The 16,053-nt window shown below is 40.2% G+C and overlaps 1 protein-coding gene across 7 annotated transcripts in view; it reads left to right on the top strand.

The window, feature by feature from the left end:
- KCNH5 (potassium voltage-gated channel subfamily H member 5) overlaps positions 1-16,053 on the top strand; it is a 316,925-nt gene that overhangs the window by 209,961 nt on the left and 90,911 nt on the right. For 5 of the 7 annotated variants that reach the window (XM_033952023.1, XM_033952024.1, XM_033952025.1 and 2 more), the window contains one exon: positions 8,887-9,101. In XM_033952023.1, the coding sequence (XP_033807914.1) occupies positions 8,887-9,101 (215 nt within the window). The remainder of the gene's footprint in view (positions 1-8,886; positions 9,102-16,053) is intronic. The other 2 variants (XM_033952020.1, XM_033952022.1) reach the window with 1 other exon arrangement.

Here is a 16,053-nt window from a genome sequence, read left to right as displayed (position 1 = left end):
TCTTTCGAACACACAGAACACAGAAAACGCCTTTGCCTAGTATGGAATATGTAATCACAAATTAACTTCATCCAGGATAGGCTCCCCCTCTACCCTCCCCATTAACATCCAGTGTCTTCCCTTTCTCTCTCTCCATCCACCCCTCTTCCATCAGCATGTGCCCCTTGTCTCTCCCTTCCCCCATTTTCATCAGAATCTGCCCCCTTTCTTTCCCTCCAACCCAGTATCCTTCCCCCTTATGTCTCTCTCCCCTTTCCCTGCACACCTATTCCATCAGAATCTGCACTCTTTCTCTCCCTCCACCACCCTTCCATACCAGTATCCTTCTCCCTTCTCTCCCCTTCCATCCCACTTCCCTCTCCCTCCACCACCCTTCCATACAAGTATCCTGCTCCTTTCTCTCTCCTTCCATCCCAATGCCATGCAGCAAGATTCCACAATGGCTGCGGCTGCCAGTCCACCCCCTCCAACATCACTTGCTTGTTCCTGAGCAGAGCCGGCAGCCACAGTCATCACGGGACCTTGCTGTACCTCTGTGTGGCTGCCAGTCCAGCCCCTCCAATGTCACATACTTATTCCAGAGCAAAGCCAGCAGCTGCAGTCATCAAGGGACCTTGCTGCACTTCCTACAGCTGCCGACTGTGCTCCGAAACAAGTAAATTACATTGGAGGGGTGGACCAGCAGCCATGTGAAGGTGCAGGAAGGTCCCGCGGCAAAGTAGGGTGGGAGGTTGCAGACCCAGTGTGCCAGCTGTACACCCCCTTGGTGCATGCACCATGGGTGAACCATCGCCCCTCCCCCCCCGCCGCATTTGGTACACCACTGGCTCAGCACCAATTAACTGGCAAGAGGCTCTCTTACCTTGTTAACTGCTTTGAATATCAGCTCCTTAGCACCTAAATGTAAGGACCATTTGGGTGCTAAGATTATGGAATACTAGCACTTACCTCTGTTAATGTTATCCCCTAAGTATAGAAAATTCTGCATCCATATTTCCGACTAGTATGCAAACCATAGTAACATAGTAGATGACGGCAGATAAAGACCCGAATGGTCCATCCAGTCTGCCCAACTTGATTCAATTTAAATTTTTTAATTTTTTCTTCTTAGTTTCAAGTTTCAAGTTTCAAGTTTATTAGGTATCTTGATGAATCGCTTAATCAAACTTCTAAGCGATGTACACATTAAAATTTACATTTGTTAGGTAACAGTACAATACATACGAATATTTAAAAAGACTAAATCACACTGTTTAACATACTCTTAACATTAGGTAAGGAGGGGTGAAATACAATTCATTAAAGTAAAGAAGAGACATTCAGGGAAAATACACAAGGGTAGTAGTTAAAAAAATGTAATAAAGTAAAATGGAGTAGTAACATAATAAAATCAGTTTGCAAAGGCATCTTTAAAAAGAAAGTTTTTAAGTTACTTTTAAATTTTCCGAATTCCTCCTCCTCCCGTAAAAAAATAGGGAGGGCATTCCAAGTCTGTGGTGCAGTACATGAAAAAATAAATTGCCTTCTCGTATTTATACTTTTCAATGAAGGGATAGACAGTAAGTTTTGTTCGTTAGATCTTAATATGGAATTAATAACTTAAATAAAAAAGCGGGGGTCATATTATATAGAGTTTTGAAGATGATTATACAAAGTTTAAAAGTTATTCTGTGAATAACTGGAAGCCAGTGAGCATTTTTAAGAAGTGGTGTTACATGGTTGAATTTTCTGGATTTGGTTATTAATTTAATTGATGCATTTTGTATAATTTGAAGACATTTTATTTCATGTAAAGCAATTCCTTTAAATAGGGAATTGCAATAGTCTATTTTAGACATCACCAAAGAGTGAATCAGAATGTTAAGTGACTTAGGACATAGAAATTTTGAAATAGAGTGAATTTTACATAATCTGTAAAAGGTAGTTTTCATGATGTTACTAATATGGTCGTGAAAAGTAAGTTTATTATCGAAAATTACCCCTAAAATTTTAATATTTTGGACTGATTGTAGGGGAACGTTTTGAATAGCGACAGGAGTAACAAGAGGGAAACTATCCTTCCATGGAAAAAGCATGATATTAGTTTTTTTGATATTAAGTGCCAATCTGTTTTCATCCAGCCATTGATAAATTTGGTCAAGTTTCCCATTAATAGCCGAAATTTCAAGTACATCATTATTATTTAGAGGATGCAGTAACTGAATGTCATCAGCATAGGCAAAGACATGAAAGCCTACAGATTGGCATAATGTCAACAGTGGTGCAAGAAAAATATTAAAAAGTAAGGGAGAAAGAATAGATCCTTGGGGAACCCCATGTGCAATGTGTGATGGTTTAGAGGAAGATTCATTGAAAAGAACTGTGGATGTGCGATCACTAAAATAGGATGTAAACCACGCAAGAACTTCATCTGTAACCCCAATAGATTGGAGTCTGCTAAGAAGAAGTTGATAATCAATCGTATCAAATGCTGCTGAAAGATCAATAGAAATTAACAGCACCGATTGATGATGATCTAAGAAATATTGAATAGAAGTTGTCATGGCAAGAATCCAAAGCTTTACTCTGTACTGTGCTTGGGTTCCAACTGCCGAAATCTCTGTTAAGACTTACTCCAGCCCATCTACACCCTCCCAGCCATTGATGCCCCCCCTTCAGACCCCCCACTAATACCCCCCCTCTGGACCCCCCCTACTAACCTTTCAACCCCCCTACTGACCTTTCAGAATTGGCAGGCCAACCAGCCGGGCCTTCCTACCGTCCATCTGCAGGCCCGCCTTGGCGAAATGAGACAAGCCCGTCCCTTTCCGGCCCATCCCCGATAAGTCTGTGCTAATCAGGTCATATTCGTCTGAGTCGTAAAAATTGGTAGGCCAGAATGTTGTTCCTCAAATGTCTAGGATTAAAACTATCATACAGTAACAAATTGTTTTTATCTGTGTTTTTCCTGAAAATGGTGGTATAAAATCTCTCATTTTCTAAACAAACCAACAAATCAAGAAAAGGTATCTGTTTATGATGTGTAACCATGGAAAATTGTAAATGAAGGTCTCCAGTTCATATGCAAATGCTGTCCAAACCATTAGAATGTCATCTATATAATGTTTCCGAAAATATATATGCTTAAAAAACTGTGAAGTGTATGGGTGCTTCTCTTCAAACATAGACACATATAGACATGCCAAAGGAAGTGCCATCTTGCCACCCATGGCAGTTCTGCGAACCTGTAAAAATATAGTTTGATCAAACTTAAAATGATTGTATTCAAGCGCTATTGTGGCTATGCAGATCAAAAACTGAATGTAGTCTAAGTTGGAGATTGCTAGAGTATGTAAGAGAATCCGCAACACCAAATATTTAATTGATCTAATTTGAACTCTGATCCTCAACTCTGCATATAATTCCCCCCTGCTTTTTTATGCATTCCTGTTTGGTCACTTGGCTATGCGAGGGCCAGCACCTGCATAGCTGCCTGCTCTTCCCCAATACCACCTCTGGAACACTCCTCTCTGGTCTATCTAACACATGGCCTTTCAGACCTGATATTTTGCGGCACTGCCCATCCCACTAAGCGTGATTTAAGCATTCAGGAGTCTTTCTTGCCCACTTAAATGGCTTTGAATATCAGGTGGTGTGTATTTTACAGATAGCTATAGACATAGGCGGAATCTGGGTAGACTATAAGTACAAATTTGCACTTACACAGATAATTTAGAGAATACTTAAGTTACACACATCTGTTTCATTTCAGTGCAAACATTTTGCTAGTTCTATGACTTGACTAGGTGCTGATGCCTAAATTATAGGCAAGTATTTTTGCTGTTGTGCTAGTATTCTGTAAATGAAAGTAGGCACCTAAATTTCTTTATAGGTACTCTCCAGGCCTCCATTTATAGACACACAGTTATAGAATGATCTCCATAAGGACTGAAAATGCATACATCAGCAATTTAACCATCTGCCAGCAAATGCATTATTTCCATGGAGTATCAGGCCTATAGTTGGCTTTTTCAAAATGTTGTTAATAATTAATAGAAACTGGATAGAGAGAGTTAGTGCATTTTTATGTGGTTCATTGCCACAGGGGTTTTAAAAATAACTTGACTAAAATTTGTGTCCGTTCCTGTCATTTGTGGTAATATAAGACCAACTCTGAACTCACAGAGAGAAAAGTGATGAGTAGAATTTAATAAATAAATAAAAAGAAACTCCTGAACTTCCCGTAACAAGCTGCAAAGCCAACATTGTGTAAGTGACAGCTGCCATCTTTAGCCATGATCGCTTTTTATTTTCCTGATCAATTCTGACTCACTTGTCAGTTTTTGTACTATCACACAATAGCACTGGAAATCTGTTGTATTTTTTGCTTACGGTACTGACATTTCTGACACAGCAAAGCATTCTTTGGATGAAACATGATCAGGCATAAATCTCCAGTGTCACAATGGGCCAGTTCTAATGCTTTGAGAATGTCCGGTAAGAAGAAGCCTTCCAGATATAGACAGCAAAGGAGAAACAAATTTATGGGCTTGACAGGCACAATTTAGACATTTGTGAAAATAAATTGCAATGACTGTATTGTTAGAATGTTAATAAGGTACAGGGAGAAACAAACAGGGAATAAGACGGCCAAATAAAGGCTAAAAGCTGAGGTAGTCCATGCTACACTTGGCAGTCGTGGAGAAAATCATTTCTCATAAATTCCGAGCATCTTAATCCCTTTGGTCCGCTTTCCTGTTCCTACTCGCTGCTACAATGCCAATTTAATTTCAAGTATAGATGGTATTACACAAAGAGCATTTAGCTACAAAAGCAGTGATATAAAGGAACTGATAGATTTGTGGTTAAGGAAGAAATGGTGAACTATGTATATATCCTGCTGCGATCGCAAGGCTCATTTGCTGCAATGGGAGCTTTTTATTAATGATGTGTATTCACTACATTAGCATGTACTAATAATGTGCTCGATCTAGCAAATAGAAGAAAACAGTACCATAATTCTGTATATTACCTTTCAGCACTTAAAAAGTTAATATGCACGGTTGACAGTGCCTCTATATTATGGGGTAGATGTTTAAAGGTTTATGTATTGAAAATAAGGAATTATACATGCAAATTGACTTGAGCATTTAGAACAGATTTTCATGTTTCTTTTATGTAATGCAATGAGCAGGAGAGGCCCATGTATTACAGAACTCTCATAAACATATTTCATGGATTACTTAGGGTAGTCTTCTTCAGTGTTAACCCGGGGACCAATGGCTATCCTCACAGACTTCCCCCTTTGTCTTTATGCTGTGTATTTTTTAATCTACTCTGCTTTTTTATCTAGGCTCAGGACAGAAAGGGGAAAGTAGGTGGGGGGAAGAACTGCATGATTGAAGGACAAGACAGTTTGACCAAAAAAAAAAAAAATGCATTTGGAAACAATCACAGCCTTGAGGCTCCAGTAGAGTTTGAAGGTGGGCTGGTGAGAATAGATGTCATTGGGACACATTTGTCAGCAGTGTTGTGGCCTAGCATGGGAAGATATTATGTGGCTGTCCTTCAGCTCATTAGAATCCAAAGAGACCCCAGCTTAAAAATTAATGAAGACCACTGACTTAGGCAGCAAGAAGGTATATAGAGTAAATGTTGATATTCTTTTTTTTTTAGTCAAGGTTTTGTACTTATCCCAAGCTTTCTTGAATTTAGATATATTTTTCATCTCCATCACTTCCATCAGGAGACCATTCTACACATTAACTACCCTTTCCATTAAAAGTATTTTCTGAGGTTACTTCTTACCTGTTTCACCTTCATCCTATGCCCAGAGCCTTCAATTGAAAGAGACTCATTTCATGCGCATTTATACCACGTAGGTATTAAAACATCTCTATCATATTGCCTCTACATATTGAGATCTTTAAGTCTGTCCTCATACACTTCATGATGAAGTGTATATATATATATAAGTGGCTATTATAAATTTAAGTGCTATTTAAGTAACATTCCTCTGGACCAAATTCATCCTGTTTTTATCTTTTTGAAGAAGGTGTTACCAGATTTGTATACAATATTCTAAATGAGATCTCACCAGAATCTTACACAGGGGCATCATTACCTTCTTTTCCCTTCTGGCCATTCCTGTCCCTATGCATCCAACATCATTCTAGCTTTCACTATCGCCTTTTCAATCTGATTGGCCACCTTGATTTTATTACACACAACCACACCTGTATGTAAATCGCCTTGAGTGTGGTTGTAAAACTACAAAAAGGTGGTATAAAAGTCCCAATCCCTACCATACTTTGATGGCATGTGCTTTGCAAATGTGAATGTACATTGGTGAAGTTTGGGCATTTCAATCAGCTTTAGGGTTGGTGTAATTGGTATGAACATAAGAACATAAGAATAGCCTTTCTGGGTCAGACCAATGGTTCATCAAGCCCAGTAGCCCATTCTCATGATGGCCAACCCAAGTCACTAGAATCTTTCTAACTTTTTTAGTTCTTTTGTCCTTTGTAGTCCCTGTCTTTAGCTTCATGTCCTCTCCCTGCGCTGTGAATGTCCTTATGTAACCCGGGTTGGGAGGATGGGATAGAAATCTAGATAAATAAATAAATAAGAAAACCCGAATTGTACTAGAACAGCGCTAATATAGCACTAATGATGAGAAGAGTTCTAGATCAGTGATTCCCAACCCTGTCCTGGAGAAACACCAGGCCAATCGGGTTTTCAGGCTAGCCCTAATGAATATGCATGAGAGAGATTTGCATATGATGGAAGTGATAGGCATGCAAATTTGCTTCATGCATATTCATTAGGGCTAGCCTGAAAACCCAATTGGCCTGGTGTTCCTCCAGGACAGGGTTGGGAACCACTGTTCTAGATGATACTACACTTCCCCCTCCCTGTTTGTGGTTTCGATTATCTGAGATTTTTTTTTTTTTTGGGGGGGGGGGGGAAAAGCATAGTTTAGGACCTTCCCGCCTCCCTATAGGACTTAAAATGTCTAGTAACACTATAGAAATACCTGTAAGTAGTAGCAGCAAAATGTCATTTATATATTTAAGTGCCTCATTCAGAGCATGACATCTCAAAGTAATTCAGATATAATTCAGCATTTCACAGATTACTCCTTACCTGGTGGTCTAGCGGGCTTTCAGGGTAGGAGCGATCTTCCTACGCACCTGCCCCGTGTAGATCGCCAATAGGAAATGGCTACCGTGAGCTCCCGTCGTAGTCTTAAGAGACTACGGGAACTCACGGCAGTCATTTCCTATTGGTGATCTGCACGGGGCAGGAGCGTAGGAAGTTCGCTCCTGCCCCGAAAGACCACCAGGTAAGGCTGGGATGCTGGGGGGGGGGGGGGGGGGGGGGAGGCAGAAGGCGGAAGTGGGTCAGAGCCAGACAAAAAGTTATTTGTGGTTTTTCACACTTCGCGGTCCGGCTCTGCCCCTATCCCCCGCGAATACCGAGGGATAAGTGTAACTTGAGGCAGAAAAATGTGTACTGCAACAATATATATATGTATATAACACTAATATCAATAATAATAAAAAAAATTTTGTAATGAGAAAATCTCAGTGTGGATTGGTCAGTCAAATGAACGGAAACTGTTCAATCCTTCAATCCGTGCGCGGGTGGCAACCCAGCATACCACACCATCATAGAATCTTACTTGTGTGAAGTGAATCAAAATAACAGTGCACAAAACACTCGTGATAAATAATACAAAATTATATAAAGTTGCAGTAACACATTAACTGACAACAAGGTAGAATAACTGCACAGTCTATCCAAAAAGCAGTAAAAAGACTTAACTTAAGTGGACGGCCTGCAGGAACTCCCCAAATGAGTTTCACAAGGGGTCCAATTGCAGAAGCCATTTCTAATCTGGGTGTTCTCTCTTGGAAGTTCATTTAGGACAGGTTCCTGAATAAGGATTATTTCTGAAACTGAATCAGTTGAACCATCTTTGTTTCCTGGAGTACAGCTTCTGCAATTGGACCCCTTGTGAAACTCATTTGGGGAGTTCCTGCAGGCCGTCTACTTAAGTTAAGTCTTTTTACTGCTTTTTAGATGGACTATGCAGTTATTCTACCTTGTTATCAGTTAATGTGTTACTGCAACTTTATATAATTTTGTATTATTTATCACGAGTATTTTTGTGCACTGTTATTTAGATTCACTTCACACAAGTAAGATTCTATGATGGTGTGGTGTGCTGGGTTGCGCACTGATTGAAGGATTGAACGGTTTCTGTTCATTTGACTGACCAATCCACACTGAGATCTTCTCATTACAAAATTTTTTTTATTATTATTGATATTAATGTTATATACATATATATATTGTTGCAGTACACATTTTTCTGCCATCAAGCTAGTATCGTCTAGAACTCACCGATCCAGGACAAGAAGAGGCTTCCCCCATGTCTTAATAACAGACTATGGACTTTTCCTCCAGGAATTTGTCCAAATCTTTCTTAAGGTATGCACTTTTTCTGCCACTTGTACTAGTATTATATTAAGAAAAGATGCCCACCTCCAGATAATACACCACACAGAACAGTTGCTCCATATTTGGCAGATTGACCTCTAGCGGTATTATTGCATGACTAGTATTAGATTAGATTAGTAAATGTATAAACATACCACATTAGCAATCTATCTACCTGTTTACTATATACAGGTGCATTGTTAAGATAGCAACATAAATAATATATGGTGTTTATCATACAGGATTTATGTAGATGTTAACTAAAAAGAAAGCTTACAGCATTCTGTTGTATGTACCCTTCCATTCATTAAGTACACAAGGAAGATTTATTTTTATTTGCTATTTTAACTGACTTTAAGTGATATGAATTTAAGTGATTGCTTCCCACGTCTTGTTTTTCAGCTCTTCTTTATGCAACTATCTTTGGGAATGTTACCACCATTTTCCAGCAAATGTATGCCAATACCAACCGATACCATGAGATGCTGAACAATGTACGAGACTTCCTGAAGCTTTATCAGGTCCCAAAAGGCCTCAGTGAGCGGGTCATGGATTATATTGTCTCAACATGGTCCATGTCAAAAGGAATTGACACAGAGAAGGTACGAGTGCATGAGGTAAAAATCCTGATGTTATACATTTCAATTCACTTTATCTGCTCTTGAAAGGATGAACTTCACAGAGATTTTCTGCACTGCATCATAATTATTGGAGCAGTAGGAAAAAGCAGTCCTGTAACCTCATTTTTAGTAATAGTCATTTTCCATCTTCCAATAACAGTGTAACACAAACAGCAAAGGCTATTATAATTGAATACAATAAAACACAGAAAAGCGATAACTTCATAAGGCATATTCTACAAATGGAAAATGGCTATTATAAATTTGTGCATGAGTATCCATCCACAAAAAGTAGATATACCAAAAAATGCCTACTTTTATGTGATCTGTCAGGTATTCCCAGAGGCATAGTTTGGATGAAGATGGAATGGAGGTGCAGTATACACATATGTTTGATAAAATACACCTGTATATATATGTGGGGCAATTCTACAAACCAAATACTAACATTTATTTATTATTTATTTATAGTATTTATATACCACTTATAGCTAAGTGGTTTATATTCAGGTACTAAAGCATTTTTCCCTCTCTGTCCTGTTGGGCTCACACTCTATCTAATGTACCTGAGGCAATGGGGGATTAAGTGACTTGCCCAAGGTCACAAGGAACAGCATGGGATTTGAACCCACAACTTAAACATATTTAAGCGGAATTCTGCAAAGGCACGGTTAACATACATAGCACATATATGCATAAGGAACATATGAATGTGTAGAGCAGGAACCAAACTTACATGTGTATCTTACAAAAACTGTAAGCTATATGTGTATTTTTCCCGTACTAAGGTACTAACTCACCAGCTCTGTGGCTGAAATACGTGCTCATGCCTAAATGTTAGATTTGCATTTTTGTGTTTATGTTAATATTTTAAGAAGGAAAGTAGGTGCCTGTGTTCCTTTATACATCAGGCTCCTACTAGACACCCTCCAGGCAACTAATTATAGATGCTCTGTTATAGAATTACTCCCATAGAATACATTTTCATTTAGAATATTGTGTACAATTCTGGAGACCACACCTTCAAAAAGATATAAACAGGATGGAGTTTGTCTAGAGCAGTGGTTCCCAAACCTGTCCTGGGGGACCCCCAGCCAGTCAGGTTTTCAAGATATCCCTAATGAATATGCATGAGAGAGATTTGCATACCTGTCACTTCCATTATATGCAAATCTCTCTCATGCATATTCATTAGGGATATCTTGAAAACCTGACTGGCTGAGGGTCCCCCAGGACAGGTTTGGGGACCACTGGTCTAGAGGAAGGCTGCTAAAATGGTCAGTGGTCTAGGCATAAAGCATACGGGGACAGACTTAAAGATCTCAATATGTATACTTTGAAGGAAAGGTGGGAGAGGGCAGATGAGGTAGAGATGTTTAAATACCTATGTGGCATAAATATGCATAAGGTGAGTCTCTTTCAATTGAAAGGAAACTCCAGAGTGAGAGGGCCTGGGATGAAGTTAAGAGGTGATAGGTTCAGGAGTAATCTAAGGAAATACTTTTCTGCAGAAAGAGGGTGGTAGATGCGTAGCATAGTCTCCTGTTAGAAGTGGCAGAGGCAAAGACTGTGTCTGAATTCAAGAAAGCATGGGACGGGCATGTGTAATCTTTAGGGAGAGGAGGAGATAGTGGATGCTGCAGATGGGCAGACTGGATGGGCCATTTGGCCTTTTTCTGCCATCATGTTTCTCTAACCATAAAGCTGTATGACATCATAATGCAGATGTAAAGAGCCTTAGCCAATAGGGAGAGGAGGAGACGATGGATGCAGTGGATGGGCAGACTAGATGGGCCATTTGGCCTTTATCTGCTGGTATAAACTGTGTGCTACTGGGCTTACAATATAAGCACATAAGCACATAAGCATGGCCTCTGCCGAGTCAGACCATAGGTCCATCATGCCCAGCAGTCCGCTCCCGCGGCGGCCCCCCAGGTCAATGACCTGTAGTGATCTATTACTCAAGAGCATTTTGTCTTGTATAGTAACCCTCTAATTGTACCCCTGGATTCCCTTACCCCTCAGGAATTCGTCCAATCCCTTTTTGAAACCCAAAACCGTACTCTGCTCAACCACCCCCTCTGGAAGCGCATTCCAGGTGTCCACCACCCTCTGGGTAAAGAAGAACTTCCTAGCATTTGTTCTAAAACTATCTCCCTTCAATTTTTTTGAGTGTCCTCTAGTTCTTGTTGCCCCCGCCAGTCTGAAAAATCTGTCTCTCTCTACCTTCACTATACCCTTCATGATCTTATAAGTTTCTATCATATCCCCTCTAAGTCTCCTCTTTTCTAGGGAAAAGAGCCCCAACTTCTCCAGCCTCTCAGCATACGAGAGGTTTTCCATGCCCTTTATCATTTTTGTCGCTCTTCTCTGGACCCTCTCGAGTATCGCCATATCTTTCTTTAGGTACGGCGACCAGTACTGGACGCAGTACTCCAGATGCGGTCGCACCATTGCCCTGTACAGCGGGAGGATAACTTCCTTGGTTCTGGTAGTGATACCTTTTTTGATAATGCCCAACATTCTGTTCGCCTTTTTTGAGGCCGCTGCGCATTGTGCTGCCGGTTTCATTGTTTTATCCACCAAAACCCCCAAGTCCTTTTCTAGGTTGCCTTTTCCCAATGTCATCCCCCCCATCATGTAGTTGTGCATCAGGTTCCCTTTCCCTATGTGCATAACTTTACATTTCTCCACATTAAAACTCATCTGCCATTTATCTGCCCACTCACTCAGTTTGTCCAGATCCCTTTGGAGTTTTTTACATTCCTCTACAGATCTAACCTTACCGGAGAGTTTATAGGTGCCTATTGTACTACTTCTACCATCACAGGCACTTAAATGCAGCAAAAGCATGCGTAACTGACTATATTCTGAAAGTTTTGTATGTAAGTGGCAGCCCCATCCATACCCTGCATTTAAGCACCGGTGGCATGGATTCTGTAACTGGCGCCATTGTCGGTGGCCGCCGATCGCATGTCAATCACCCAACGGCGCTAGGTACAGAATTGCGCCTCTGACAAAGATAGGCACTGGAAATGTAGGCCAGGGTTTTCCAGGCCTCCATTTCCGGCGCCTACCTTTGATGTGAACCGCACCTCCGTAGACGCTTTAGGTCGTTTAGCGCCACTTCCAGTGTTAGCCACACCCACAGTTTTCCCTTATGTATTGTTGCTTTTTTGTGGATAATATCCAGTTTGCTTTCAAGCTGTTCTTCATTATGTATATGAGCTAATTTGATAAAAGATTCCCACATATGAACGTATGCATACTTTTAACATTTTTAAATAGGCAGTCCTGGAGGTAAAAGCAAACAGAGTTTAGGGTTTACACGTATACTTTTCAAGAAATGCATAATATATATGTAAATTTCATATGTATATCTGCTTTAGAGCAGGTATTAACATACATGTATGCCTGTCACTGCTAGATTTATATATAAGTGGCAATTTTAGAAGGGAAAGTATCAATGCTATTTTCCTTCCTAAAACCATCGCTGTTTACATGAACACCGTCCATATCCACCTATATGATTGGTTGTTATTTATAACCTCTTGTCGCTCTATTAAAGAACCCTGTCATATCAAATTATATTTGTGAAGCGATGTGTAGATAAAAATGTAGGTTTTTATTCTTATCTGTTTTCTGCTTAACCATATGAAGAGAATTAGCCAGAATCACCTTACATTCAAGTAACATATTGCAGCTAAGTATCTAACAATTGCTTTAATTATTCTCCTAATTTCACAGAATTCATGTAGACATTTTAATGTTTTGTATATGCTAATTATTATCCTCAAATGAGTACTATTAAATTCAGTGTTGGGAGTTGTAGTAGCAGCTGTTTAGATACAAATCTCACTCCTTAACTACAAAATTTAAGGAGGCCAGAAGCCTTTGTTAATCGAATGAAATTGTCTGCCAAGTCCGTTTCAAAATAAGGATCTAGCACATAATCTATTCAAGAATAATTTTCTGGGAAATCATTAAAAAATAAAAACAGTCAAGTTACAAGATTTCAATTTAGATGTAGTCTTTAGGGGGGGGGGATTAATTCTATGAATGTTTCTGCAGGTTAAAGAAAACGAAAAGTAACCCCCTACAGTTGTTTTGCAGTTTTCTCAGCAACTTCATTGAACTTCAATGAGAAATTTTATATGCTTATTTAGTCATCATACTTCTCCCTCCGTATTCGCGGGGGATAGGGGCAGAGCCAGACCGTGAATGGTGAAATATCGTGAATATCTTCTGGTCCAGCTCTGACCCACCCCCGCCTCCCTCCCACCTTCCCCCCGGCATCCTGGGCTCACCTGGTGGTCGAGCAGGCTTTCGGGGCAGGAGCGATCTTCCTATGCTCCTGCCTCGTGCAGATCGCCAATAGGAAATGGCTGTGGGGAGTTCCCGTAGTCTCTCGAGACTACAACGGGAACTCCCCACAGCCATTTCCTATTGGCGATCTGCACGGGGCAGGAGCGTAGGAAGATCGCTCCTTCCCCGAAAGCCTGCTAGACCACCAGGTGAGCCCGGGATGCCAGGGGGAAGGCTAAACATTGGTTGTTTTTTCTTTTTTCCCCCTCCCCAAAAAATCGCTAATATGTGAAATCGCGATTGACGAAACCACGAATGGGGAGGGGGAAGTGTACTTACATATTATTATTAAACAACATTTAAGGCTTCTTTTACAAAGCCGCGGTGGTAGCCACTCCGATGGGCATCTGAGCATTTTTCACATGGCAGCCGCTACCACAACTTTGTAAAAGGGAGGGTTAACTGTCTTAAGTTATGTTGGCATTACTGACATTTTTGCATTACTACTTAACGATTTTTACGCATTAAAAATGTTCAAGATAAAACATAGGGCTCCTTTTACGAAGCCGCAGCAGCGGTTTAACGCACATAATAGCGCGTGCTAAACTGCCGTCCACGCTAGCTGCTACCGCCTCCTCTTGAGCAGGCGGTAGTTTTTGGGCTAGCGCGAATATTAGTGCGTGATTAAAAATCACGTGCATTAAAGCCACTACCGTGGCTTCGTAAAAGGAGCCCAAAGTAAAATAGCATTATTCAAATGATAAGGTTAACAATCTATCAGAATTTTGCAGCTACACCAACAAATTTTCTTCACAGTGCTGAGCCCCCAGTTCTTGAGATGATATGCAGACCCTTATTCAGACCTTTGTTCTGAAACCTTGTTCATGCAATGTCTGGATTCTCATTTTTGCCACTAACAATACACCTCATCCATGAGTACTGATCCGATCTGAAATGCTTTTAAAGAAATTATCTGTAAATTATGATATTATCAAATACAGAATATTCAAATTTAAATTGTTGTTTATTCTGGATCCACATAAGACTCAATGGACTCAGTGTCTTGTTTATTTAAATGGAGGAAAAAGACCTCAGCAGAACAGGGGGGCCGCCAAGATAAATCCTATAACGAACCCAACTCCAAGAAATAACCTCAATCATCGGCCAAAAAACCTCCCAAAACTATCCCCCTCTTCTGCGAAACTGCACTAGCAGTTTCTAGCGCGGGGAGCCACGCTGAAAGGCCCGCGCTGCTCCTGATGCTCATAGAAACTCAGTGACCGTCGGGAGCAGCGCGGGCCATTCAGCGCGGCTCTCTGTGCTCTCTCTGTGCTAAAAACCACTAGCTTGGTTTTGTAGAAGAGGGGGTATATGTGTCATCAAATAAATAAAACAGTACAACAATTGTCTTAGCTCCCCATTTAAATAAACAAAAACAATCAAGTTGGTTTATTTAAGATATTTATAACAAGACATTTAGTTCATTGAGTCTTAAGTGGTTCCACTCTTATATGTCTAGTAATATCATTTCTGTGGACCTTGTCCTTTCCATTTTTTTGACGTATATTCTGCATCACTGTGACATCATTAAAGGTAAGATGATACTCCATTTTTTTTCTTCAAATAATGGTAGTTTTACAGTGCAAACATTTTTGAACATACAAATAAATCACTAGGTGATCACACTAAAAAGACTGCAATGTCATCATGTTTAAAGATAACCTCATTCCATCTGGCACATAAATGTAGATAGTAACAGCAAATAATAAAGCTGTACAATTTCACATTGAATTTCCAAGCAGTTGCTGAGAAAACAGCAAAAACTCAGGGTTTTTTTTTTTACCTCTACCCTTTATACGAGGGTCAATTGAAAAGTGTCCGGCCTAATCAAGAAAACAGCAATTTTTGGAGGGAAAATAAAATTTGTTTTCAACAAAGTCTCCTTTTAGCTTGATATATTTGCTCCAATGTTTTTCCAGACCTTTTGGCCCGGATTCTTTAAATGGCGCCGTTTACAGCAACCACCTTAAAATGGCCACCGATCATGTGCCAGTCAGACAACAGCATCGTTTAGAGAATCACGCTTTTGGGAAAGCTAGGTGCCAGAAATATAGGCCAGGGTTTTCAAAACCTACATTTCTGGTGCCTACCTTTGACATGAATCATGTCTACATAGGCGCTTTATAGCGCCTAATGCCGCTTCCAGCATTAACCATACCCATAGTGGTGTTAGGCACCATAGAAGCACCTACATAGGAATGATTCCAGCATATTTTTTAGGCGCCAGTACTTGCCTTAAAATCTGTTTTAAAAGGTCTTTTAAACTGTGTTTTGCTCTTAACTTAGGTACCAGTAGGGCGCCTACTGGCCAGTTCATAGTTTTAGTAAAATACAAAATATCTAAACTGCAAAAGTAGCTATTTACAGTATCTATGACTGCAGAATCCAAAGAAAATATCTCCCAACAGCCATTTTTTCAGGTTCAGAAACAGAAAGAAGTCTCAAGGGGCCATATCTGGAGACCATGGTGGATGGGGAATTAATTTGAACTGTAATTCATGCAATTTTGTCATTGTGATTGTTGATGTGTGAGCCGGTGTGTTGTCGCGGTGGAAGAGAACTTTCTTCTTGGCCAAATGAGGAC

The sequence above is a fragment of the Geotrypetes seraphini genome, chromosome 7 (assembly GCF_902459505.1).
Source record: "Geotrypetes seraphini chromosome 7, aGeoSer1.1, whole genome shotgun sequence".
NCBI lineage: Eukaryota > Metazoa > Chordata > Amphibia > Gymnophiona > Dermophiidae > Geotrypetes > Geotrypetes seraphini.
This window is presented reverse-complemented; position numbering and strand designations above follow the sequence as displayed.